This window comes from Passer domesticus, chromosome 17 (genome assembly GCF_036417665.1).
Source record: "Passer domesticus isolate bPasDom1 chromosome 17, bPasDom1.hap1, whole genome shotgun sequence".
Classification (NCBI taxonomy): Eukaryota; Metazoa; Chordata; class Aves; order Passeriformes; family Passeridae; genus Passer; species Passer domesticus.
In genome coordinates this window covers 13,579,808-13,607,356 of record NC_087490.1, presented here as the reverse complement: position 1 = coordinate 13,607,356, position 27,549 = coordinate 13,579,808, and the positions used below count along the sequence as shown (strand labels likewise).

The 27,549-nt window shown below is 47.6% G+C and overlaps 1 protein-coding gene across 4 annotated transcripts in view; it reads right to left on the bottom strand.

The window, feature by feature from the left end:
- Nucleotides 1-27,343, bottom strand: part of ADGRD1 (adhesion G protein-coupled receptor D1) — a 110,904-nt gene extending 83,561 nt beyond the window's left edge. Inside the window, exons 1-15 of one of the 4 annotated variants that reach the window (XM_064392359.1) lie at nucleotides 26,979-27,343; nucleotides 26,283-26,390; nucleotides 26,150-26,186; nucleotides 23,182-23,265; nucleotides 20,274-20,369; nucleotides 17,755-17,877; nucleotides 15,868-16,047; nucleotides 14,545-14,796; nucleotides 11,188-11,252; nucleotides 10,213-10,368; nucleotides 8,362-8,421; nucleotides 7,309-7,426; nucleotides 6,441-6,551; nucleotides 4,675-4,750; nucleotides 1,153-1,294 (exon numbers count right to left, since the gene is read on the bottom strand). In XM_064392359.1, the coding sequence (XP_064248429.1) occupies nucleotides 1,153-1,294; nucleotides 4,675-4,750; nucleotides 6,441-6,551; nucleotides 7,309-7,426; nucleotides 8,362-8,421; nucleotides 10,213-10,368; nucleotides 11,188-11,252; nucleotides 14,545-14,796; nucleotides 15,868-16,047; nucleotides 17,755-17,877; nucleotides 20,274-20,369; nucleotides 23,182-23,265; nucleotides 26,150-26,186; nucleotides 26,283-26,351 (1,569 nt within the window). In that variant the 5' untranslated portion in view covers nucleotides 26,352-26,390; nucleotides 26,979-27,343. Of the gene's footprint in view, nucleotides 1-1,152; nucleotides 1,295-4,674; nucleotides 4,751-6,440; nucleotides 6,552-7,308; nucleotides 7,427-8,361; nucleotides 8,422-10,212; nucleotides 10,369-11,187; nucleotides 11,253-14,544; nucleotides 14,797-15,867; nucleotides 16,048-17,754; nucleotides 17,878-20,273; nucleotides 20,370-23,181; nucleotides 23,266-26,149; nucleotides 26,187-26,282; nucleotides 26,817-26,978 lie in introns of those variants that run through there. The other 3 variants (XM_064392358.1, XM_064392360.1, XM_064392361.1) reach the window with 3 other exon arrangements.
- Between the last annotated feature and the right edge of the window lie 206 nt (nucleotides 27,344-27,549).

Sequence of the window (27,549 nt, the reverse complement as noted above, 5' to 3'; positions counted from 1 at the left end):
TCACAGCAGTGTACAGGAGAGCAGGTCTGGGCCAGTGCAGCCTACCAGGAATCACCTGTTCACCCATTCCTGATGTTAAACTCAACCATCAATTAACAGCCAGAGGTGGCAGAGGCAAGCAGTCCTCCTGGCAAATTCTGTGAGCATTGTGATGGCACTGCCCATCAGCCAAAGAGCTCTGTGAGGGACCCAGCTCTTCTGACAGAGAATGAAAGCACAGAGGGGTGAGGAGGAGCCCGAGTGCCAGCCCCCTTCTCTGCCAGAGGAACCAGCCATGGCCACCCCACCCTCTGGGGCCCTGCTGCCTTGCAAAGAAGGGTGCCTGACAAATGCAGCATTCCTGTGTCCCAGCAAGGAAAACCCACAGGTTTGTCTGAGAGCCTGCCAGGAAATCATCACCACTGCACCTCGGGGAGGAACCTGGGTAAATACAGCAAAGTGCTTTTTGGAAATGATCCGTGCAGATCTTCACAAGTGCCCACCTCTAAGAGGCCTCTGGGGACATTTGGGAGTTCTCAGTTTGGAAAACTGTCAGCAGAACAACACACTTCACTCCTGGGCCTCGGGGATCCTCCCTGCTTCTGCAGCTCAGCCAGCTTTACCAAGAGCCCAACAGAAAGAAGATAAACTGGCTTGAAAATAGCTTTGAAAGAAAAATATGATAAAATATTCAGAAGAACATCTAAGAGATGTATTCTAGGAACTGTTTAAGAATTTAAATCTCTCCTTGCCGCTCCCGTTCACGGCTGTAAGTGGGGCAGAGATGCTGCACTGCCTCCTCCAGCACCTCAGAGTCTGAACTCCTCTCCATTCCACTGACATCAAACCATCAAAGCCCCTCCGTTATCTCAGTGCGGACCAAGATCAAAAAGCAAACCCACAAGGGAATCCTTGTTATTGAGCACTGCAGTGGGAAAGCAGCACTCCACCCCAGAGCACACACAGGGGCCTCCAGCTGCCCTGGGCACAGCACTCTTCAGCCTTTTGCAGGGATGGAAAGAGAAGCCATAATGGTGGGGAAAACAGAATGTGGTAGCCACAAATGGAACTGAATTGCTACTAAAGTGCCCACAAAAATCATGGGAGAAGTACAAAGAAAGGGTCCCAGGAGGGAAGCTGTGCCAGCCCAGAGCAGCAGCTCCATTCACTTACCAGGGTGTGGGTGAGCTGGATGGTGATGAGGGGAGAGCCCGACAGGTTGGGGGACAGCTGGGGCAGAGGCTCCACCTTGATAGAGATGAGATAACTGCTGGCTGAGATCATGGAGCCTTTGTAGGCAGCAGCTTCAGCAATCCTTGGAAAGAAGGACATATGTTAAGGAAGAATAACTGTTTTTTAGTTCATACATAGCAGCAAAGGAACACAGGACCTCCTTGTTCCCTTCAAGCCAAGGAGCTCCTCTAGGGCAGCCAGGTCTGGCCCCAAAGGGTCCTCCAGGTCTGGAGGCCATGGACGTGTAAAAGGACAGGGAAAGCCCTGGACACCTGGGCACTGACATCAAAGCTCCTCCTTCACTCTGCTCCTGCCTGCAAAGGTTTACAATCCTTGCTGAAAGTGTTGGAGGGAACTGGGGAGAATCCTATGGAGGGATCTAAACAACTCCCTGGAAGTGAGTAGGAAACTTGCAGGGGCTTTCAGGCTGGCTGACCAAACAGATAAATCAGTGCGTGGGACACAGACAAAATGCACAGAATAAGCATAGGAATGTATTTAGAAGTTATTTATAGCTTTACCTTAACAAATACATGATGTCCAGTTAGATTTGTTAGGGGGAAAGACAGGTCACAATACACACAGCTGAACTGGACTAAATAGCTGATTAGTCCTGGCAATTAATTTATTCCAGTGGGAAGCGATTTTGCAGTACATAAGAACCCTTATTTTAAGGTAAAATTATGAGTTTGGCATTTTCACACATTTAGGAGTAACTGAGATCCATTTGGTTTCAGGGTAGAATTTTTTACACTCTGAGTAACAAACTGCAGGATTAAATGCCTGCTGTCATCTGTCCCTTGAGCAGGTGGATGAATGGATTTTACCACGAGAAATCCGAGCCTGGGTGAATTAACCAGCAGCCTGGGCTCCCAAACATAGCCCACCTGGAAAGGGCCAGTTTGAAACAAATGAAAAACCACCTTGTTTACACCCACCACCTGTCTGCAGTGGTTTCTTATTTTTATTTCAGAAAAAGCCCCAAAAACCTCACGTGGGATGTTGAAATAACTGCACTCAGCTCCTTGGCAGGGCCACAGACAGAACTCATTTAGCACAACCCCTCAGCTCTGACCTTAAAAACACATCAGGATCAGAGATTACTTCTGCTCCCAGAAACCAGCATGGCAACGGAACTTGTTCATCCAAAGGCAGAATTTGCTACTCTGATGCAACAAATTGAAGTTTAGATAAGGACCTGTGAAGTTAAACTCATTCTCCAACACTTTGGGGTTTGTCCTACAGATTAAGAGCGTGGACGCTTTTCCCACACCTGCTTGTTTTACCTTTAGAGACCTTGGTGAATTCTGGAGTGTGACACTCTTCACCAGAAGCAGGGCAGGGTGCTCCTGTGCCTGCACAGCCTCTCCTCACCCTGGCCCTGGGTGTCAGACCCACGTTTACACAAACTGCCTGTCAGCAGCAGAACGGGCTCGGGACATTGCTGTGCTTCATCTTCTCTGGGGAAAGCATCAAAAGTGCCCCCCTTAGAAACTGGTATTTATGGGGTCTGAAAATAGTTCTGTGTCTGTACAGCAGAAAGCTCCAAGAGGTTTGGTTTTGGTTTTCCACCACAAAAAAAGAAAAAGGTTGGGTTTCAAATTACAGGTATTTAAGAAGCCCAGTGGTAGAAGGAACACAAAAGAAACTCTCTAAAACAAACTACTCTGAGAAAAAAAATTATTCTACTGAAAAGTAAGCAAAAAAGTTATAACAGTAGAGCACAGAAAAGAAAAGCAAGCAGAAGAGAAGTGCATACTTATTTTTAAAACATCCTTGAGTACCTGGGGTTTGGCTCCAGAGGAAGAATTGCTAAGGCAGCATTCCCTGAATTATTACCTTTCTGGATGCTCGTTTGGGCAGACCTGCATCCACAGTTGTAAGGACCTGATCTTGTAGTGCTTAACATACTGCAAACATTTCAAGCAGTTTGAATTAATTGTAGAAATCTAGGAAACATTTCTTCTCCCAAGACTTTGTGGTTTTTTTAACATTGTGACAGGGCAGACCCTTCATTCTCCAGATGAGTGCTGAAATCAAAGCCAGCTCAGGGGAACAGGAATGGATGCCCAGGTTGTCCGGTGCCACAGATTTCAGGGAATGCACTCAAAGATTACAGATCTGTTCCATTTGCTTGCCAGAGCCCCAGACCTGGGACAGTTCTTTAGAACACAGAGCTTTGATATGCAGCATATTCAATAAACTCTGACCTGAGCCAGGATCATTTAAATTCTTTCTCCCTTTGAAAAATTGAGATTACATCTCATTACCTTAATAAATTGCATTGATCCTCCTCTTTGGAAAACATAGGCTCTCGTAAGTTATTGCCTCAATTTCTTCATGTGAGTACAAAATATTGCAGAGTGGAGGCAGAGCTGCCTTGGAGCCACCTGTGTGAGCTGAGTGTCCTCCTGAGAGAGCAGGGCAGCATGGCATGGCATGGCATGGCATGGCATGGCATGGCATGGCATGGCATGGCATGGCATGGCATGGCATGGCACAGCACAGCCTGAACGGGCTGGGCAATGCCACTGAGGAATGGCTGAGGGATCACTGGGGTGACCAGCCTGCACTGAGACCTGGGGCAGCCAGGCAGGGCTCTGCACCCCCAGGGGCACCAGGGAGTGAGGGCAGGGAGAGGGGCAGCTCCTCGCAGTCCCTGGCACTCCCTGGCAATGCCTGTCAATCCCTGGCACTCCCTGGCAATCCCTGGCAGCCCCTGGCACTCTCTGGCAATGCCTGGCTGTCCCTGGCAATCCCTGGGGCTGGGATGCTGCTCCTTTCCTGCTGGCAGCAACAAGTCCAGTGGGACAGACAGACAGACAGACAGTGGGAGCTGATCCGCACAGCCCAAAGTGGAATGAAAGCAGTCCTGCACCTGCTCAGAGGACCGGGGTAAGGGTTTGCATGAGTGGCCTTGCAAACCCCCGGGAGCTGCACTGCAGAGGTTCTACAGCTCTGCATTCACTGTATCTTATCTGCCCACGATTTCACTGGTGTGGTACGTGAAGCAGAAGGTCTTTGAACAATTGCCCGGTCTCCTGTTATAAAATTACCTTATGGCTTTCTAGGAATAGGATTCAGATTTTGTCTAAAGAGGGATGTGATGTTTCCTTACTTGTTTCATTTAAGTGCAAGCTTTATCTTCATAAGTGCTAGGAGAAAAAATACAATTTCCTTTTATGAGACAGATTAAATTATGACATTGTGGTACCAGATCTGATGAGTGGAAGGAGAAGACAAAAAGACAAACATGTTGCTATGGAATCTATTTTATTGCCACCTAAAATAAAACATGCAGTGTAAACTTTAATCCCTGCCTGGTTAATGACCACACGCCCTCAGCACTACAGGGTTATGGCTTGTCATTTGTCACAGCTGATAAGGACAGGACACACCTGTGCCCAGGTGTAGCACACAGAATAAACAGGCTGCTACCTGCTGCAGGGCCCAGGCACTCACCTGGTGTGCAGGGGGTCGATGTTGCTGAAGAAGTGATGCATGCTGTGGTAAAGCAGGCCCACGATGGTGATGCAGGCTGTGGAGAGGAACGGGGTCCTTGCTCAGAGCAGCAGGGCCAGCACAGAACCCTGCCAGGGCTGCAGCTCCTGCTCACTGAGAGCCCTGAGCTGCAGAGCCCTGCACACCCGGGCTTTGGCAGGGCTCTGAGTGCTCTGCCCAGTGACAGGGTGTGAACTCTGCACAGCACAGGCACCTCAGCAGGAGCAGGGATGCCTGTGCTGCACAGCTGCACTCCAAACTCAGCTGCTAATTCAAACACGGTCAATGACAACACCCCCAGCAGCAGGAGGGGGGGCAGGACACAGCAGAGCCCCCCTGGGAGCCCCCAGGGTCTCAGGGCACCCCCAGCACTGGCTGGCAGCTGGGGAAACTCCAGCCTGGCCACCAGTCCCAGAGCTGCGTGCTGCCCACATTGCAGGAGACTTCCCCAGCACCTGAGGGAAGAGGCACACGTGTGTGTCCTCAGAGGGAGCCACACAGATGGCTTTTACTATCCCTTTTGTCAGGTTCCAAGTATTTATAGAGCCAGCTGCTTAAGGTGAAATAACAGATTTTTTGGGTTAGCTTTTCTGGACAGTGTAGAAGTGTGGCCTGAAGGCTGAAATTGCTCAGAAGTGAGCTTCAGCTGGAAAAGAGTAAAACATTGAATGCCCTGGATCATTTCAGGATACAAAGCATGACAATGTTCTGGAAAATCAAAGAGAATCTGTATGGTGAGGAACTGTAGAAGTGGGAAAGGAAAAATCTCCTCTCACATGCTATTTTTGGCATTACAAGTTGGTTTGCAATTATAGTTATTCAAACCTGGGAGGACTTGCAGTCTCCAGCCAGAGCCCCTGCCAGTGCAAAGAAACAAAGCTGTCACCACAAATCAGGCAGACAGTTCAGTAATTATCAGAGAATTTCTCACTGCAGGTTATTTTCAGCTAACTTTGCACTTTGTGAAAGAGGGATCGACCATCCCTCTGCAGAGGTGACTGCAGAAAAGCCTCTGGGTGAGTCAATTCTGTGGGCTGGAATTTAGGGCACCTAAGTCAGATTTTCAAAGGTTTGAGAATGGAAGCAGGTGCTTTTGTAAATGGGTTCCTTCAACCTCTGAGTAAAGCACAGATAATTAACTTGACATTGCATTTTTATAGTCTTGACTAAAGGTGCAGATTTTAGCCATGCTTCTTTCTGGGGTTTTTAAAATTTTTGCACAGGTATGGATTTCTGAGTCTGCCTTTTTGCCATGAGTGCAGTCTACATCTTCATTCTGTTCCTGTAGCTGCTATTGCTTAAACCTGTCATAAAATTAAACATTTTATAGTTTAATTTTAGACAAAAGACCAATTTTGCATGAAGGGATAGGTAATACCTGACCTGACATCCTAGAATTTCTTAAAAATAACCAGTTCAGATAATTAAAAAGAATAATTATGAAATTATGGCTTCTCTGATGTAAAAATATGTCAGAATTTAATGGCTTCAGTCTCTGTTGCTCAGCCCCATTATTCAATATTAATCCAATTAGTATGAAAACTCCACCACATTAATTGCTCGTTAGCCTGACAGGATCACTGCTGCTCCCTCAGACTCAGTGCAATCCACAGGGATCAAATCAGTTACCTGGAAAAATAAAGTGAACCAAAACCTGCTCTAAAGCAAAATCATTTTCAGATACCCTGTGCACACGAGTCCACTTCTCTCTTTAATCCTTTCCTTACCTCTTCCATGGAAAGCTTCACTGGGGATGGAAATATAGCTCTGCCCTCGGGATGGGAATCGATAGTGGGACACATTCAGGCTCTGAGGATGCATTTTGACCACAGCGTAATCTGTGTGATAACCCAGACAAGAACATCAGCAAATCACCACTGACTGCTTAACCAGCCCGCCCTGAGAGCGACTGCAGCTACTGAAACACTCCTGTTTGACCCCCGAAGTTTGCAGGCAGCGTGTGACTCCCCCAGCCCCAGACTGCCTTGTTGCTCTGCTCTGTGGCACAGCAGGTTTGTGCCCTTTTACTGTTCCGTGGATCCCCGGGCAGGCTCAGAGCCCAGCCCCAGGGCAGCAGGGCAGACCTGCAGCACTCCTGCACTGCAGCACCACTCCTGCATCTGAGACCCCGTGTGGGAGAGGTGTGAAGGGTGCTGCAGGGACTGCTCAGGTTATTACCCCTCACAGGGGTCTCAGCCAGGCACAGCAGGCAGCCAGGACAGATTAAACACCTCTGATGCCTGCAGCATCCACAGATGCAGATGAAATTAAGGTGCTAAGGTGCTAACCTGCAGCAAAATAAAATTCTCAAAAATGGTCAAAACTATTCCCATCATTTTCAGTCTCTTGGAAAACCCTTGCAATGACTGAGGTTTTGAGGCGCCCAAACCTTAGGGGCTGCAAATGAGCTCTAGGCCCTTCATTACCATGGCATTACTGAGCCCTTGACACACAACTCTAATTGTGAATTCCTCCCCAGCTAACCCCAGGGAAGCCCAAGCACAGCCAGAGCCATCACCTGCACCAATAAAACCAGTTTGGCCCTGGCAGAGGGGTGAGGAGCTCTGGGAAGGGGGAGCAGCTGTGCAGCCCCACCTGCCACGGCCGAGGAGCCCTCGACGGTCAGCGGCAGCGAGCTCCCCTCCAGGTGGAGGGACAGGTGAGACAGCACCGTGTCGATGGTGTGGATCAGGCTGCTGAGCATGGCCAGACCCTGCGGATGGACAGACGGACACGGGGTGAGCGGGGACAGACAGACACAGACTGAGCACAGCCCAAGGACAGACAGACACACACAGGGCTGAGCAGGAACTGAGCACAGCCCAGGGACAGACAGACACAGGGGTCAGCAGGGACTGAGCACAGCCCAGGGACAGACAGAGAGACATGGGGTGAGCAGGAAGCCCAGGGGGCCCCTGGAGCCCCTGTCCAGCCCGGGGGTCCCACCCTCCCGGGTCCCACCCTCCCTGCAGAAGGTGTCCCACAGAGCGAGGCCGCCCAGGGCATAATTCCCAAGTGCTGCTTTAGCACAGCCCAGGGAGTGCTGCTCCACAGCCCCACAGCCAGCTGCACTCAGAGCCCTCAGAGAATGAGGCCAGGAACTGGGCAGAACGTCTTTGACAATATCTAAAGATTGGTATCAGGCCTTCCTTGGAACACCAGCTGAGACAGTTTGGCCTTTCTTTCATCTTTATTCAAATGCTCCTAGGTATAAAAGCAACTTTAACCCTCCTGGTTGAAACCTGATTCATAAAGTCTCAGAGTTAATGCATGTTTCAGTGAAAAGGAAACCTATTTCATCTGAAATCCATTTACACCAGAGATGATCAAGGATTTCACACCAAGAACTTAAATCAATTAGACATCTTTTGTCTCAAAAGCATTTTAGGCTTCAATGAGACCTCCCTGTGCTTCAGGTTCTCCTTCTCTCAGTTTAAAAGCTCTCTCTTCTGAAATCTGTGTTTTCTTAAGATTCAAGCAAAAAAACCAGGAAACTTCTGGATTCACCCTGCAGGTATTTAATCAGTGCCAGATAATAAAATAAGTCACAGTGCCAAAAAGTCCCAGCAAGTGAAGTAACAGTGTCTGTCATCATCATGTGAATTTGTGCAACTGAGGAAATCACAAATCTAAGCCCATCTGTCTTACCTCTGGTCCATCAATCCAGTCAGACAGTAACAGGAAGTCTTCAATAGCTTTTAAAAATGCCTGAAAGACAAATAAAACTCAATTATTTATTAATCAGCTACGTCTCCTGGCAAGGACCCGGGGCAGACCTCTGCCAGGATTTTTCTCAGGTTCATGTTAAGATGACAAGCCCTTCCATTGCAGACACAGATCCATCTGTACCTGCTCAGCACATTCAGTGTGGTGAATTCCCAAAGTGACAATTATTGTGCTGGCAGTCCAGGTGAGCTAACGCCGGGGCTGAGGCTGAATGAACTCATTCTCCTGTTTTACCTAAACTCACATGGCATCTGTAGAATCACAGAGGCTTGGAAGGGACCTTGGAAACCATCTCGATCCAGCCCCTGTGCGTGGCAGGGACGCTCCCAGAGCCCCAGGCTGCCCCACGCCCCGTCCAGCCTGGCTGGGCACTGCAGGCTCTGCCCAAACACAGCCAGGGCTGGGCAGTCCTGCTGACATGGAAGGGAAAAGGAGCACAGAAAACTGCACTCCAAACCAAAAGAAAAACCCCACGTTTCCAGCTTAAACTCATCCATTAAAAAGCCTTTAAAGAATGAATATAGTAAAGTTGCACGGTGAAATGTGGGAGACACCACATAACAAACCCAAGTCAGAATTGTCAGAAGCGATTCATTATAACGTGTGTCAGTAATCAGAAAGTTTATTGCACATCACTTAAATCAAATTTCCTGGTGCTGTGAGGCGTAGGACAATCAGGCAGCGATAACTCCGCAGAAAATCACATGCCTGCTCAGCGCCTGTCTCTCAGAGAATTAGCTGCAGACAATACAAAGCCTCCCCATCAATCAGGCAAATGACAGGGTCGGTGTGCATGATCGGGACTCTCTTGTATTTACGTCCCAAAATAGCTCTGCTAAAGATAATCATGTCCCACATTTCTGTCTGCAAATCGCTGTCATGGCACACAAAGCAGCATCAGACAGCAGGAACGAGCACCCAGACAGCAACTGCATGATGTGGGAAACAGGTATGGGTCTGGCAGGAGCTGCTGCATCTGACACGCAGAGCCCATAGAAATATTTCAGGAAAACAAAGGAAACAACGTATTAAAGCTTTTTAGAAGGGCTTTTGCTACATACTAAACTGTGATCCGTGAAATCCAAGCTTTAGAGCTTGCAAATGCTAAGCTTTTAACACAGTCTCTCAGTTGCTGTCCCCGTGGTTTTCAGAAGGTTTATTTGTATTTTTTGTATGAGTAAAGCGCCCTTGTCACTGCGGAATTACCCTCAGGCTTAGGGGAACAATCAGCAGCGAGGCCAGAGCTGATTACTGCAATAATGGCTTCAGCCTGCTGAAATCAGGGAATTAGAGGCCCATCACATCCCAGCACTCCATGTTATAACTTGATGTTGGTGGGACACGGCCCCTAGTTCTCAGCTCAGACTGCAGAAAATACCTGCTTGCCTTTTCCCCTCTGTGGATTGGCTTGAATAAAATAAATTCCTTGAACCCATTTCAGAGGAGACAGTGGCTCCACCATTTCCCTGGGCAGGCTGTCCCAGTGCCTGACAGCCCCTTCAGGGAAGGATTTTTCCCTGAGATCCAACTGAAGTCTCCCCTGGCACCACCTCAGGCTATTTCTTGTCCTTGTTTGTGAGAAGAGCCCCAGCCCCTCAGTGCCTTCCTTGGCCAGGATGGCTCCAAAGGCACAAGGTAATATCTCCAGGGGCTGGTGAGACATTTCAGCTCTGCTCTGCTCAGCTGCTCCCTAAAGCACCACTGCTTCATTCACAGGTGGTGTCTGCAAAGGCTGCCCAAGCTGCACTGGGCCCACCGGGGAGCCCCACTCACCTGGGCCAGGCTCAGGGCAGTGTGCTCAGGCAGGGCTTTGGGGGGCAGGCTGGAGGACACGTTCTGCAGGCGCCCCAGCAGGGAGCTGGGCGAGGAGGAGCTGCCTCTGTCCTGGCTCAGCGCCGCGAGGATGGGCTGGTACGCGTCGGTGGGGAGCTGCAACGGGACAGAAATCAGCACAGGATAACCTAGATTGTCTGTACTGCCCTTAGCAGGGACAGAAATCAGCACAGGATAACCCAAATTATCCATACTGCCCTCAGCAGGGACAGAAATCAGCACAGGGTATCCCAGATTGTCTGTACTGCCCTCAGCAGGGACAGAAATCAGCACAGGGTATCCCAGATTGTCTGTACTGCCCTCAGCAGGGACAGAAATCAGCACAGGATAACCCAAATTATCCATACTGCCCTTACCAGGGACAGAAATCAGCACAGGATAACCCAAATTATCCATACTGCCCTCAGCAGGGACAGAAATCAGCACAGGGTATCCCAGATTGTCTGTACTGCCCTCAGCAGGGACAGAAATCAGCACAGAGTATCCCACAGTATCTGTTTGGGCCTCAGCAGGGACACAACTCAGCACAGGATATCCCAAACTATCCATAATGCCTTTAGTATGGATAAACAACCCAGCACAGAATAACCCAGATTATCTGTATGGGCCAAAGGAAAAGGAACATTATCAAAATGGTTTTTAGCCTCCTATATTTTCAAAGTTAATAGTAATACTTTAGAAGTTGCTACTTTCTATCATTTTTTAATGTAGTAAATATTTTATTTAACAGGGAATTTCCTTTGTGTTCCATCTTCCCATAGTGGCTAAAACTCCTGCCTGTGTGTGTCCAAAGGCACTTATAATTGAGGTATGAAGATAAGTGCCATTAATGAAAATCAAGCAGGGAGCAGGGTCTGTAACTGGGATTTAGGCACGTCCTGCCTTTGTGGAAAGGAGTCCTGAGCACTGTCCTACCACGGGGGCTGTCGTGGTTGTCATCAGAGACCAGGGAAGTGTTGAGGAGAGCAGGACTTGCACACCTGGGGAAATACAAACACAAATGAGGGTGTTAACAAATCTGATTTTTTTATATCAGATACATAATTTCATATATATATTCCCACTTCCGGCTGAATCAGTTCCAACTGAAAGCAACAGATTTGCTGGTCTGTGGATTTTATTTATTTCCAGTGCTGTAGCCACACAGCCTTGTTTAAAAAAATTAATTTTCTGATTGCCACATCAGTTTTATTCCATCATCTTATTACAGATGAGCATTGCAGTAGTTTAAGTATTACATACTTAAATATTTGTTTGCAAACAGGAAATTTCAAGTGTTTTATCTCAGTTTAAAAAGATCAATGGTACAGTTACAACACTGACACCCACCTTTCTCCTCCAGCTCTTTCCCCAACATTTACAGAAATTATTTAGGGTTTGGGTTTTTTTTAAATCCTCTGTCTTATCAGAAATAAATAATGACCTATGGGCAGTTCTGACAATTTCATGGAAGATCTTGTTTTCTTTCTGTGTGTGAGACCAACTGGACTGGGACTGTTGGGACCCGGAGAAACGAGGGCCAGGTCCCAGCTCCCATCTCCAGCTGCTGACTCACATCTGGAGTCTGAATTGTCCCAGTGCCAAATAAAATCACACCCGCAGAGGCAAGCTCAGAAAGGCTTTTCCCCATCAGAAATTCTGTGCTGAGTATCTGAAAAACATTCAAAGGCAGTGGAAATGCTCCCAGTGCTTGCAGCCAAACTGAGGAGCCCCCAAATGAAAGCAGGGGTAGAAATGGTGCACTGAACATGACCATGTGAGCATGCCAGAATGATTTGGCAAGGCAGAGAGAATAAACTTGATTCCGGGTGGCTTTCAGTCGCTCCATTTAAAAAGTATTGATTCCTTTCTGTGCAAAGCAATTTATTAGTCATTTGTGATAGAGAAATAAAATTTTCTTCTAACCTACATCTGACCAAGAGTTATTCTTTGCCAGGGGTGTGGAATCTAGCTGCATACACAGGACCCATTCTCTCACAGATCCAAAAGGAACATGAACATTCATTCAATTAAAAACCAGGCTGTCCTGTTTCCCTATGTCAAAGCACACTACCCTGCTTCAGCCCTGCTAGAAATCCCCCAAAATCAATAAATAGATATCATAACCTTTCTGCCTATGTTGATTACTATTGTAATACCCACTGCTTTCTCTGAGAATATTCCAATTTCACACATTAAGTGGGAAATTTTACAAAACCCAATCAGTCTGTTATTTTAAAGAGAAAAGCCAAAAATTAAACTGCCACATTTCCCAAGTGCTCCAAAACACCTGACCACATTAAAACAATGTTGGCTTGGAATCCTTCTGTCTAATTAAAAAAAATATATACCTGGCATCTCTTTACATTTGGATTCCTAAGCCCCTGGAAAATACACATTCAGCTTCACTTTCAATTAAGAGGCTGTACATTGATTTTCACAGCATTCTGATAGCTCCACATGACACTGAAAAACCGTGAACTAGCAGTTTAGGAGAAAAACCCCTCAACAGAGCAATTAATGCCATGGAAATTGCAGTAAAGCCACAGGTGCAGGGACATCTCAAGGTACAAATCAGGGAGTTTGCTGTGCAGCCTCCTGAAAATCAGCGGGGATTAAAGGTGGGATGCAGGCAAAATTCTGCACAGCTCTGAAAACATCTGGGCTCGGCAGAACTGGGGGGCCCAGCACCCTGAGCAGGGTTTGAGAAGGGGCTCCCAGCAGGGATGCCCAGCAGGCAGATCTGGGGCCCGGAGACCCCCAGGGCAGAGGGAAGGAGAGGGAAGGGAGCCCTGCACAGGACTGGATTCCCTGGAAAAACAGGATTGGATTTGCCTGGCCTGTCCCAGGGGACAGGGAGGGGACACAGGACAGGGCTGGGGCCCCCGGGGGCCAGGGGGTTAAAAAGAGCTCTCCCTGGTTTTATTTAAGCCGTTCTTCCCTGGCAGGGGAACAGGGCACACATATTGATGAATTGGGGCAATTTGAAATCTGCTGCTCTTGGGTTTAGAGCAGAGCATTCTTGTGGAGCTGCATTAATCACTGAGGGTGATTAATGGCAGCTTGAGCTGGACACTGTTATAGTAACCCTCCATTGTTGTCAAAGATACAGCAGCCAAATACAAAAGCATTTTTGCACCATGACCAGGGCATTATAAACTTTTTAAAGATTTTTAAGTTATTTCCTGTATCAAATGACTACCAAATGAGTACTCTCCTGATCAGAAGTTTTGAAGACTTTTATAGGAAACATTGTTTTAAATTAAAAGAAAGTAAGCAAAATTCCTACAATTTTTTGGAGACAAATCAAAGAGATAACTTCATTATATACCCATAGGTGGAGGGTTTTCCTTTTCAGTAACTTCAATTCTACATAACGAGCTTATCCTTTAACTTTTTATGGAATACATTTTGTCCATATTTGATTGGGGTAATCAAACCTGGGAGTCACAAACACAGACATTCTCATTTTCAGGCACACACCAGAAATTCTGTGATAGATGTTTCCCAAACCTGGGGTTTAAAAGCACCTCAGGTACGGGTGCAATTGCTTTAGCTCTCGGGAACTCGTGAGCACAAATGAAAGTCCAGCTCCCAGGGCAGCAGAACGCTCTAGGTTTCTTTATTCCCAGGATGGAATGTTTGATTGCTGCTCCCACTGAGCAGCAAGAGCCTCTCCTGGGGTGAGAGGCTGATTGTGCAGATCCACTGACAGGTTACAGGCTGGGATCTGATCCTGACTGCATTTTCACCCTGAGGCTGTGCCAGTGCCCCTCACCCTGAGCCTGTGCCAGTGCCCATCACCCTGAGGCTGTGCCAGTGCCAGTGCCTGTACCCTGAGGCTGTGCCAGTGCCCATCACCCTGAGGCTGTGCCAGTGCCCCTCACCCTGAGCCTGTGCCAGTGCCCATCACCCTGAGGCTGTGTCAGTACCAGTGCCCCTCACCCTGAGGCTGTGCCAATGCCAGTGCCTGTACCCTGAGGCTGTGCCAATGCCAGTGCCCCTCACCCTGAGGCCGTGCCAGTGCCAGTGCCCCTCACCCTGAGCCTGTGCCAGTGCCCCTCACCCTGAGCCTGTGCCAGTACCAGTGCCCCTCACCCTGAGGCAGTTCCAGTGCCCGTCACCCTGGGGATGTGCCAGTGTCAGGGCCCACACCCTGTGCCAGTTCCAGTGCCCCTCACCCTGTGTCAGTTCCAGTGCCCCTCACCCTGGGCGCCTCGGAGCTGTGCTCAGCAGCAGAGGGTGTGGGGGCACCCAGCCCTGCCCGGCCGCCCCTGTGCCAGCCCCACTCACCCACGGCGGCCGTGAAGTACTGCTGCACCTCGCGGGGGCTCAGGGCCCGCTCCCAGATGACGAACTCGTCGAAGGCGCCGCTGACGGAGCGCCGGGCCGCGCCCTCGCCGCCCGCCAGCAGCTCGGCCCCCGCGTCCCCGTAGTCGTAGAACACCTTCCCCTGGGGGTCCGTGGTGCGCAGGGTGCCGTTCACGTACACCTTCAGGCCTTCCCGGGGCCGCCAGGTGAACAGCACGTGCGTCCAGAAGGGGCCTGCGAGGCAGCAGAGACGGGCAGGGCTGAGGGCTCCAGGCCGAGCTCCCCACACGGAATGCTGGTGCTGCCCCGTTACTCTGTGCCCCCGGGGAAGCCCACGGCTGGCAGGATGCCCTCAGCTTTGTCTGAACCCGGGCTCACTGCAGCTCCATAAATTCCCCCCGCTGAGCGCTGCTGGCCAAGATCTGAGCTCTCCTCTCTCCTGCCCCAAACTCAGCCCAGCGCGAGCAGCACAACGACTGCCAGAGCTGGAGAACAAGCACATCAACCACTCAACGGTTCTCACCGTTTCCTTGTTATGCTTGAGAGACAGAGAACACAATATTAATTTTCACTTGGATTGGATAATCTACAACATGAGAATTATTCTGCCATTTGCAGTTTTTCGCTTAAAATAAGGTTTCCAAACTGATTCATTAAGGTTTATGAAACTGCTACCTTGAGTCCTATTTTAACAACGTATAGGCAGCCAAATTAGGGCAAGAAAATATTTATTGAATGCCATTGGCATTACTGGAAGACCAGAATTTGTTCCAGTCAGTAGATATTAGTGCTCCCCAGCAATGCACAGTTTAGACAGAAGCAGTGAGACATGTGATATACCAAAATATTCATTAATGCTATGGCTTGGCATAGGAAACCTGGCACTCAACAGAAACAGAACCACGAAAGCATCAAAGAGCAGTGAGAGAGTTACCAAATAAAGCCTGAATTCAGCAGGTTTGGGATGCCCTGGGAGCTGTCAGGGATTACTCTGCATTCTTTGCTCGTGTTCCCACGCTGACATTCATGAACCACGGCAGTCAGTAAGGACTGCACTCAGACACCTCTGCAAGCTGGATCCAAGGGCTGCTGGCCAATGGCAAGTGCTCTGCAATACATCACTGCTTTCCTTTCTATTCCATCCCTCCTCCCCACACCAAGAGAATGCTCAAGCACAGAGGTCTGTAGCTATTTTTATATACCCCTTCTCCTTCCTGAAGCTGTGCTCTTCTCACTACCTCTGTCTGCAGGAATAAAGCAAAACGCAACAAAGAAATCAGGTTTTTTAAAATACAGAAACTTTACCTGGTGGACTAAAGCTTGCTTTCCATTTCATCATTGCATTCCCACGGGTGTAAAATTCCACGGAGCCTTCACCTTCATTGGAGCAGATTTTGAAACCGCTGGAAATTACTCTTCCACCAGAGGCAGGGAGAAGCTTGGCCTGTTGGTCTTGAGTCTTCCAGAAGAAGGAAAATGTTACTCCTGAAGAAAGCAAGGGAGAGGAGACTTGAATGAGAAAACCAAGTGCTATTGAAAATTTCCAAAGTGTAGGATACAGGCAGTGGGAATGCTTTAGAGGACAGCTCATCTGCTGGCATAGACCAGGACAGCATTTCTAAAATCAACAATGCTCCAACAGTTTACACCAGATAAACAATCCCTCCCTCAGCTTTGCACACCGTGAGGACACAGCAGGGTCCTGAGCAGCTTCTCTCCATGAAAACCAAAGTTCTTTGGTCTCCAGAGGGCACCTACAGGTGTTTTGGTGCTCCCCAGGCCCCAGCACAGGCAGATTTAACCCAGGGCCCTCTCTGGAGCTCCTCAGCACTGCCTGGCTCCAGCCCACCCTGCTACAGCTGGATTTCCTAAGCTGTTGTGTGTGTTTTCACTCTTCATCCACCAACAGCTCCTGTGAGCCAGGTGTCACATAAAGGGGTAACTGTACATGCAGAGCCACAGGAAAGATTCTGAGGTCTCCACGTAGACAAAAATAAAAGAACTGTCCCAAAAATACAACACAGCCCTGCAAGTGCACGTGTGATTAACTTCATCCACAAATAAACCTGTTCACAGCAGATTTCACTGTTACCCGTGGAATGGAGCAGCTCTCCAGGCCACACGTTGGTGAATAAATGCAATTTCCATAAGGTGGCTTTCTTTGATAAAGGCACCCCAGAAGGCTCCACTGACACACAAGTGGCAGATCAAACCTCGCTCCCACTTGACATCTGCTGGCCACAGGCAGCTTCTCCAAAGGAGCTCAGCCAAGGAACAAGAGAACATTCTCTTGCACCTGCCACAAACGTTCCTTTTGACTGCAAGGAGCCACAGCTGCTCACAGAAAACCATTGTTTAAAGATGCTTGAGAAGAATGTTCCAACACACCAAAAGGAGAATTTGTTTTTTCAAGTAAAAATAATAGTTCTGAAATGTTGTGAAACTCAGCCTTAGAAGAAACACTGGGGTTTTTGTTCCATGGGGTGTAGTATTTAACCTGGGAAGATCCCAAAGGCATTCCCTGGCTGAGGGTGCCTGACACCACTTTCACACGAACACATCAAGGGGTGGTTTAGCAGCAGCAGCAGCAATAAAATCCCACCTTGCCCTCACCACAGGTGCATTTGATTTGAAAAAAACACAGACACTGTCTTTAGAGAAAAGGGTGTTGCCTTTTTTCCTTTTTTTCCTTCTATTAATATGTGCTCCAGTGTTTATTATTTATATGATTTCTTCTCCTCACATTTTATCTACTGAACGTTTCAGTGTTTTATGCCTTTAACGTTCTTGTTTGTGAGATACTGGGAGCGCTGGTACTCCAAAACAATTTATTCTGATTGTTACGTTACACTACAGGTACTGAAAGAATATTACATGAATTCCACATGAAACAGAATGGATTTCAGCACCTATGAATTGGACAAATGGATTCCATATCCCCAGAGACCTAAAATGTTCTTATCTCTAGAGATAAATCCAAAAAGCCTAAGCCCACTCCTGCAGAGGCCACACTGAATCTGAGCAGCTGGTGATCAGTTCTAATTTACCTTGCAGTTAGAAAAAACTAAATCTTCAGCAATCAACACCCAATTGTCTCAGAAGTCAATAAAGTGTCCAGCCTCATTTTTAGATTTCATTCCAAGGAGGAAGGAAACAATGATTCTTGAATACCACAATGAATGAATTTCTCACCTTCAGGCCCACAAGCCTCTGGATTACTGATGCAAGAATTTCTATAGCTTCCAAAGAAGAGAAAGGTGACTCCTTTCTTTTCAGTGACGTAAATTCCTTTGTTCACCATCCCTTCCACAATATCTAAAGCAAAAGCAAAATCCAGTTTAAATTCACATAAAGGAAAACTTCCTGGAAACCTGTTTTTATCAGACTCCTATAGCTCAGATGTTTATCTTGGTCCAACTATATGGCATTGTTACTTTCTGTGTTTGTTTTTCTTTTTGGTGTTTTTGTTCCAGTTTGTCAGTTTCGGTGTGTTCAGTTTCTTTGTTTGTTTCCATTTGTCAGTGGTTTGTTGTATTTTTAAAGACCACACAGACAGCTCGTTTATTTCAAGTTTGTAAATAACACACTCATATCCACTCAGCTCTGCGGTTAACTGAGACTGAGAGAACCACACACCCAAAAATGATTATTTTAAAGTAATCTGAGAGTTTGGAATGCCAGACACTTCCTAGTGTCTTACTGTTAGGCTGAGCTAGTAAAGAAATTCTTTAACTAATTAAAGTGTAACAAAATAATGTTTCTTTTTTTGAAATGGCAAGCTGGTGATCCAACTGCAGTTTTCATTGAAAAATATCTCAATGAGAGATCCCTGACAAGGTCCAGTCAAAGACAGAAACAGATCTCCTTTCAGACATCCCTTGCTGGGGTGTCCTTGGAAAGGCAATTGCTTTATCCAGCACGAATAATGACTAATTTGCTTGTGATTTCCTTGGGTTCCCTCCCAAAGAAAAGCACTGTTGGTTCATCCAGGAATCCCCTCAACGCGAGAATCCTGCTGTGTTTGCTGCAGGAGCCTCACGAAGCTCTGGGGGCAGCTGACAGGAGATGATGGGGAGCTGTTCCCCTGTGTCCTGGCTGGATTTACAGTGCAGACACTGGGAAATCACAACCAGAAACCACGAGTAGAAATCAGCAGCAAACCTGCTGGGCTGGGATGCCTGCGCTCAGGGAACGGGGATATTGGATTGCCTGTTCCCGAGCAGACAGAACGTCGCTTGCTGGGGGGATTTCCTGCTCCCACCACTCTTTGGGTTGGCATTTCTGCAAGCACTGTGGGGATTCAGAACCCTGGGTTTAGGACCTTCCTCAGGATTTCTTCTGGAGAAATGTTGGGAAGAGCTGCCCCGAGGGAGCTCCAGGAGTGGGAAACATTTTCCTTTTCTGAATGAACGCATGTTTCAGTGTTCTCTGAGTTCATCCCAAATCCTTATTCAAATATCAGTTCTCAGGTATCTTCTCCTCCCTTTGAGGAAGAAGCCATCAAGCCCTGCCTCTGACAGATAAAATTTAGTTCCTTTTTAAAATGTGCGAGTGTACTATGGAGAAAATCCAGCATTTCCAAGTTCTTCTCAAGGCACCTGAATGATAAATTCCCCTCTGCAGGGAAGTTCCCACAAGGTAACACATTTCTGCTCCCACAGCACTTCCTTGGCCACGGGTGTCACTCTCTGTAATGTTCATACTGAACATACTTTATTATGTGAGAACTGTGCAAATGGTCTATAAAGCAGATAAGAGAGGACTGAAAGGAATTAGGGTCATTTGAAGTTCATCATTAATAGAGTTCCCATTTGGCAGCACACTTTTACTGTTAGAGAGTAAAAAAATAGTGGGTTTAGTATTCCAATATAAAACTCTTGCTATCTGAGCAGCCCAAGTGACAGTTTTACCATTTCCATCCTTCTCCTAGGTTGGGTTTCCTGACAGTTTGATGTGAGCTAACACCCAAGGCAGAGTGGGCACGAGGGCACATTTCAATTGCAGCCACACAGCACAAATGCAATTACTGAAATTAAGTGACTTTAAGCTGCTGTGGCTGGTTTCCAGTCTGCCAGGTTTCTGCCTGGGACTTGTCATTTTCTGTTCTTCCTTTGATCTCCTAGTATGTGGATGTTAAAAAATTAATATAAGGACAGATATAGAAAGGTTTCCTTCTCATTTAAAGCAAACAAACAAACAAACAAAACAAACCATCATGTTACCCCAAATTGTCATGACTGACATCTCACTTCTAGGCTTTGCAAATCTGCTTGCATTTGTCTTTCTTAACGTGTACTGAAAAACTATTATAAACCAGTGAAAAACAGAGGGCTTTTTCTCCATTTTAGCCTTGAAAGACAAGGAAAAAAATAACCTGTTTATTCTCATATGTTCCTCTGAAATGTCATCTCTGCTTCTTTTAAGCATAATAGAATTTTTTTAGGTTCTGGAGGATCCCTGGGGCCCATCCTGCCATGGGATTACATGGGGATGCCTCTCCCAGACCTCCAGCAAGCCAGGTAGCACTGCAGGCTGCTTTTCCAGCAATGGGTGACAGTGTAGTAATAATAATAATAATAACAATAATAATAACAACAACAACTTTTACCACAGGAGCACTTGAACCCAAACCCAGAGTTCACTCTGAATCCAAGGTTACAAGAACCATCCACGCCTGACAAATGCAGAACAAATAAACGAGAAAATCTCACCTACAGTTGCAGAGAAGTTAGAGTAGGCAGAGTCATTGGTATTTACAAAGGTAGAGTTATGGGAAGGAAGCACAGTGAAGTTGTGGATTCTTAGAGCTGGGTGGAACAACAAAAGAAAACAAGCAAATAAGCAAAACAATGAATAAACACCATCAGTAATGAAGTGGCCAGTTCATATCTCTCAGCACAGCACCGGTCACAGGTTTGTTGATTTAAATTTAAATTTAGCACACTTCTCCCTGGGCTCCACCTGCTCAGGGAAAGGCAGAGCCACTAAAGGCAGGTTCCCCTCAGTCGCTGAGCAGAAAAATCTGTACAAACCCAGCTGCAGGTGGCGGGCTATGAGCTCCCTCCTGCTGGCAAGGAATAAAATAAAATACAACACATAAAATAATCTGGCACAATAAAAGAATAACGGCACGATGAAAATCACTGCAGGGCCCAGCAGCTGGCTGCCCAGAAGGGACTGCTCTCCCTGGGGCAGGGCAGCAGAGGCTGAGGGAGCTGGGGCTGCTCAGCCTGCAGGGTGCAAAAACCCCAGGGACGATGCAGAGATGGGCCAGGCTCTCCTGCTTGTGCCCAGAGAGCAGCTCAGAGCAATGGGCACAAATCCGAGTACAAGAAACCTCCAACTTTTTTATGTCTGACCATAAGGTTTTATTCTCTAATTTTTTCTCTGATTTTGAAAATGTAACAGTATCTTGCACACTGTAATTGTTTACCCTGGGCAGGCAAATAAAGCCTGATGAAAAGCCCATGAAAGTAGATGGAGAGACATTGATTTGGCATTTAGACCAACTGAGCTCACAGAACAAAAAATGCTCTTAGGAAAAGAAAAACACACAAAAACCTCCAGATAAAAATGCATGGAAATCAAGGGGCCAGATGAAAAACCTGAGCATGGCCACTTTCTTTTTATTTGCTATATTTTGAGCTGATTGTTTCCTTTCAATTGCTTCTAGTGCTGAGATTTCCAAAACATTAATTTGCTGACACACTCTCAGCACACGGATGCTCTGAGAGATACAAATCTGGCCTCACACACAATGACTTCAACAAATAAAATGGATTAACGTGACGGACAGATTATGGTGCTTCAAGGGTTTGAGAGGAGAAACATGGAATGAAAATAATTGCATGATATGATGAGTGGAAAAACAAGAGAGACTCTGCAATAAACAGAAGAGTTGTGTAATCAGAATGGAGCCAAACCCAAGCAAATTGTCACCTGGAGTAGATTACAACGATAAAGAACACTCTTCTTGTATATCAAAGTGAAACATCAGGTAGATAAAACCTCTGCTGGAGGCAGCTGAAATGATATCTGTGTCTGATAAGGCACAATATAAACAAGTGGGAGGAATTTGAGCCATCCAGTGCAGCACTGCAGAGAATTCAGCACTGCAGGGACAGACCTCTGCCCATGGCCCCTGCAGGTAATTGTAACACAAAATCCACCACATTTTTCAGCAAGTGCTGCAGCTGGCTCATTTATAATTTCTTTATCACCATGTCATAATAGGAATCAAGAGAGATTGCTCCTGTGAGCCAGTCCCTTTCCTGCAAGTGAAGGTTGGGAGGACCAGAACTTCATCTGTTCTGCTTCCTCTCTTCCAAGGCACTGAAAATATTTCTAAATTTTGCTGAAGTAAAATTAAACAAAATTTGTAAAACGATCTAACATCAATTGTCCTTTTCCAAGAGCTGTATTATATATATATATAATTTTCAAGCATTTTCAGAACAGCTTGGTTGTAACATGATTGCCAAAACTGTGCTAGATATGGAGCACTTCACTCTTTTTGAAACCACGTGGAGTCCAGGGTCAGAAAATTACTTTAACACACTTCTAGAGAACTTATGTGGCAACTTTTGTAAGCCAAATTATACTTCTGTTCAGTCAGTAGGAATGCTGCCATCAGCTCCTAATGGAAGCAGAATATTGCCCAGATAATTTCTGCTCAGGCAATTCCATTCCTCCAGAAATTCTGTGGGAAGAGGTCAAAGTTTAGGCTGAAAATACTTGAACACCTCTACAATAAAGGGCTTTAGGCATTCACAGATGAGAGGTTGGTATTGCCGTTTCTGGCACTGGTTTGGGGAGCTCTGGGGATGCACATCAGCACAGCCTGGAGCTGCCGAGGTGTCAGCAGGGCACAGCCAGCTCCTGGGGAATCCTGAGAGCTCAGCCCATTGCCCAGGGAGGAGCACCCCGCAGGGAGAGCTGGGCACCGGGGGCTCTGCCTGCCCCACCCAGCCCTGCAGCAGAAATGCCATTTTCTCTGGGTCCCACACTCCTCACAGCTCACCCTGGATAATAGGGACAGCCTGGCCTCAAATCTCTCCTGATTTTGCCCAGCTGGAAAAGGAATTTAACTTTGATATCAACTCACGCTGCAATGCTGCTCTGAAGGGAACTCCCAAAGGCAGATAAAATGAGTGAGGTGCCCAGACGAGAGCTTACACTTTTCTCTCTGTAGACACCACATGAACGTTCAAAGGTGCCTGAGGAGCTCGGGCATTTAACTGCTCCCAAAATCACAGGAGAGACATTCCCTGCTGGCAGAGCAGAGACCCCAGACCCTGAGCACCTGGAGCATGCTGTGCAGGTACCAAAGCAACTAATAACAATGTGATTTCAACGACTGCTTGCATCATAAACCTTTTCTCTTTATAACCTCAGCAATGCACACACAGCCCATAAAACCTCGGAGCACACTCCATAAAAATCAGCTGACAAATACAACACCATTTGGATATCAGAGCCCTGCAAAAACATCAGCTGGGAAAAAACCTCAACCCCTGGGCTACAAGAGTGAAGCCCTTCCTCATCTCCTGCTGGCCCTGGTGACGCCAGGCGGGCACAGAGAGCTGTGCTGCTGCCACGGCCAGGGAAGGCTTTGTCTACCTCCGTTTGTATCCCGGAACTCGTGAATTCCATCCACATCTTCCAGGGGCCAGTAATGGGAAGCTGATGCCAGGACTTTGAACCCTTTCAAGAAACACAGGTTAAAAGATTATTAAATAAAAGACCAACAAGGTGTGTAACAAGTCTCCACAGAAAATAACCATAAAGGATGTCAAAAGGCTAAGTAAACCAAAACATTTTATGTAAATCAAGTGTGGCACACAAGCGTGGTCATAAATCAAAGCGGCAGAGTAGATTAAAGCTGTATCACTGATTAACCACTGCAGAAAACCTGCTTCTAAATCCCAGCTGATTCTCCTTCTAATTGCACCTAAAACGTGTCCCAGCCTCTGACTGAGTCCCTGCTGGTGTGTCTGCAGCACCCACTGAAGCCACAGCTCAGCAGTCACTGCAGAGTGTTTTTTTTCCAGATTTTACTGAGGTTTTGAGCACGTGGGGACAGCCCAGAGCCCTGGAGGGGAACACAGGGGAGGTTCAGCCTCCAGAGCAAACAGCCCTGCTCCCTGGGCACCAAAGGAGGGGGGTTCTCCTGAGAGGAGCTTCCAGAGCAGCCATGGAAGAGCTCCCAGCTCCCCCAGCCCTTCCTGCAGAGCCTGAGCCTGCCCAGCACCCAAAACAGAACAGCCCTTGGGGCTGCTGGGGACTGACTGGGACTGACTGGGGCTTTGGGAACACCTCGTTTTCCTGCAAGTTCTCCTTTCCAGCAGGTGGACAAGCTGACAGAGGCCAGCACCTGCAGGTTTCCACTGGCATTTCCGTCTGTGCAGTCTGACTGACCAGAGCTTGAACAAATTCTGGGACGTGGAGTCACTTAATCAGGAGCAGGCTGCCCAAAACAACCACATTTTCTGTTAAGATAACAATTCTATTTTAAGGGTGGAGCATTACTAGTGTAGAAAAACATGACTTGTAATGTCTTACTATCTTGCTTGCTGCAAGAAACCCTTTATTTTCAAAACAGTCCATTTAATCAGATGTGATGAAATAAATTTAGCACGTCCTACACCTGAGAAAGTTTGGGGAAGTTGATACAGAGGCACAGAAGTTTTCCATGGATGCACCATCATGGCATATCATCCCACAGGTCTGGGCTACTGGGACAACACAGAGGAGCAGGGACAAGGGGAGCAGGGTTTCTGTCACAGCACGTTTCTTGTTCTCTGCCCTGCAGTCATTTTTCATCCCAAGCACTCTTTCAGGAGACTGAGTGAGAAGCTGACAGGAAAGTTTGTCAAACCCCACTTCAGCTGTCACACACTGCAGAACCCCCCAACCAAGGGTGTAATTAATGAACCCGAGCCGGGAGCTGTGTCCTGTGGCCTCTGAGCTCACCCCACACCTTGGCTTTGGTTCTTTGACATCAAACCCTTTTGCCTGTTTTGCTCTGTCATTTTCCTGTCCTGGATACACACCAGATTTGTATCATGGATACAAAGGTGCAAAGACTTGATTAAAGTTCCTAATGCCCCCCTGGAGAGCACTTTGATGGCCTCCATCCTCACGGTGCAGTTTCTGAGGTGTTACAAATCCTAAGATTTATTTTCTTGAGTGCAAATTGGTGAAACGGCTAAACCTCACAAGAAGCAATTGCAGATCTGAGGAAACAGAACTCCAAGTTCTGCATCTTGTGAGGGTACAAGAGCTGCTCAGACTTGCTTCCAAAGTCAACTGCAGCAGAGATATCTAACAAATGATTCACGATTGAATCCATTAATTCGGGATCTATTCTTAGCCCACCTAACTAAATGTTTGCCGTTGTCATAGAGGCTTTCCCTCCAGGAGGGGACAGCACAAACAGATCAGATGGGGTGTCTCAGGGGGTGGAAATGGGATGGAAATGGGGTTCTGGGGCTCCCCATCTCCTCTGGCTGCCTGGGAGGCAGAGAAGGGCACAGCTGGCACTGAGGGGACAGGGCACTGCCAGGACAGGCACCCACAGCAAGCACACACAACATCATCCGAAAATTCCAACCCAGCTGGAGCACGGACCTGCTGCCCTGAATGCAAAACCCTTCCCAGAGGCAGGGACCCGCTCAGGAGAGAGCCCGGGGCTCGCTCCAAACCCAGCAGCATCCCTCAGCAAAGCCTGCCCACACCCTGCCACCAAACCAGGGGCACCAGGCTTTCCCCTCCTGTCCCACCAGCCAGGAGCCACAGACTCTCATTTTTAGGAAATAAAAATTCCCTCCCTTTTTGGTTTTGAGCAAAGGTGGAGCAGAAGCCGTTAATGAGCCTGAAGCTGCTCCCTCAACAGACGTGGCCTTTCCCCACTGCTCTGCCTTTTACTTGAGAATAATTACATGTGGTTAAAACTGAAAAAAGCAGTGCCGGGGCTGGCAAAGCAGTAAAACTGTACTTGTACACCACCATGAGGCTTGAGGTTAAACTATTTATATAAACAGAAGAATTCTGCAGTCACACACACAAACCCTTCTGAGCTCTGGGTGAGTTTTTTACATTGGAAACAGATGAGAAATCCTTAATCTGCTCTGTAAGTGATTTAAACCCAAGTGTGAAGGCTGGGAGGAGGGGAGAGGACTTGAAGCCATGAGAGCACTGCAAAATGTACAAACTGGCACATAAAACTGTTCATCATTGAACAAAAACTGCTGAACATCCAGGGGAAAACAGTCTGTGCAGAGATTTGATTCAGAAACTCACACTCCAGGAAAGTGAGGATAAACAACAGGACTTTCCCACATATCAAATACAAGGCATTTTTCCCCAAATGTGTTTCTCTCCGGAATATTCCGTGTTTGGGTACTGAATTCACAATGACTGGGACAGTCTGATACCTTGGGCTGTTCCATCTTTCATACAGGCTGCCACTCAAACATGGGCTCAGCTTCTTTGGGGCTACCAAGGAAATAAACAACCCGCAAACTGCAGAAAAAGCAAATAAATACTCAGGCACATTGTCACCAAATGGAAGCAGAGCGCTCCTTACCTGGGTGCTTGGGGAGCTGGGAATGGTTTCCGTACACCTGCACACAAAACATTACACAGTGAGACACGGAGAGGCAAAACTCCCTACGAGGAATCCAAGCACCTCTCAACACTGCCCAGCTTCAGAGCATTACCTGATATCTGTGCTGAAATAAAATCAGCAAAGAATAATGGCAACAGAGCAGCGATAACAAACTCTCCATGGTCTATGTAAGGTTAAAAGTACAGCTGAGCTCAAACTCCTGCAAGATTCCAATCATAAGTTTTCCTTTACGACTTTTGGTATCAAAAAGGACATTTTCCACACAGGTTCAAAAGGTCCATTCCTTCAGTGATGGCAAAACATCCTTCCAGACCCTCCAAGCGCTGTTTCCTTGCCTCACCCTTCGGTATCTTCATTTAACTCCGGATAAATTCCCGTGACCGGAGGAAAACTCACAGCAGCGTGCCCCGAGCCCCGGAGCCGTGCTGTCCCGCGGAGAGAAGTGCAGCCCTTGTGTTCCAGCGTGTGCCAGGAGGAAAATCTCTGCCCGGGACCTTTGTGGGCGCGGGGAGCGCTCCCCGCAGCTCCGGCCGCGCCGCCCGCAGAGGCGATGCCGCTCTGAGCGGGCGGAGAACCCTGCGGGCTCCCAGGGGGGCTCAAACGGGCTCAAACGGGCCGAAAGGGGCGGAAAGGGGCCGACAAGAGCGGCGCAGTCCCGCCCGTCCCTCCAGCCGCACCTCCAGTCCGCACCCTGCGGTGATGTCAGCGCTCCCCCGGCCCCGTCCCGCCGCTCCCTCCTGCTCCCAGCCATTCCCAGTTACTCCTGTGCATTCCTGCCCGTTCCTACCTCTTTATTCCTCTCCATTTCTAATCATTTCTATCAATTTCTGTCCATTCTTAAGCATTCCTGTCCAGTCCTACCTCTTTATTCCTGTCCATTCCTGTCCATTCATAATTATTTCTATAAATTTCTGCCCATTTCTATCCATCTTGATCCATTCCTATCCATTTTTATCCATTCCCCTCCATTTCTGTCCATTTCTAATTATTTCTATAAATTTCTGCCCATTCGTATCAATTTTTATCCATTCCTGATTATTTCTATCAATTTCTGCCCATTCCTACCCATTTTTATCCACTCCTGTCCATTCCCACCTCCTCATCTCTGTCCCTGTCCCGCTGGGAGCAGCCCCAGCTCGGGCAGGGAGGGGAGCCCCCCAGACCCGCACCTGGGGGATCACACCCGGCACCTGCAGTTCACACACCTGGGAGGGACAAGGCACATCCCGAGGGAAAGCTGACACCGACTTATTTAAATAAGCTCAGGCTGTATTTCTGTCCGAAGCAAGCTTTAAAAGCTCTGATTTAAATCTCGTGGCACTCCCAGGGACTGGGTTCCTGTATCTGTCCCAAGCAGG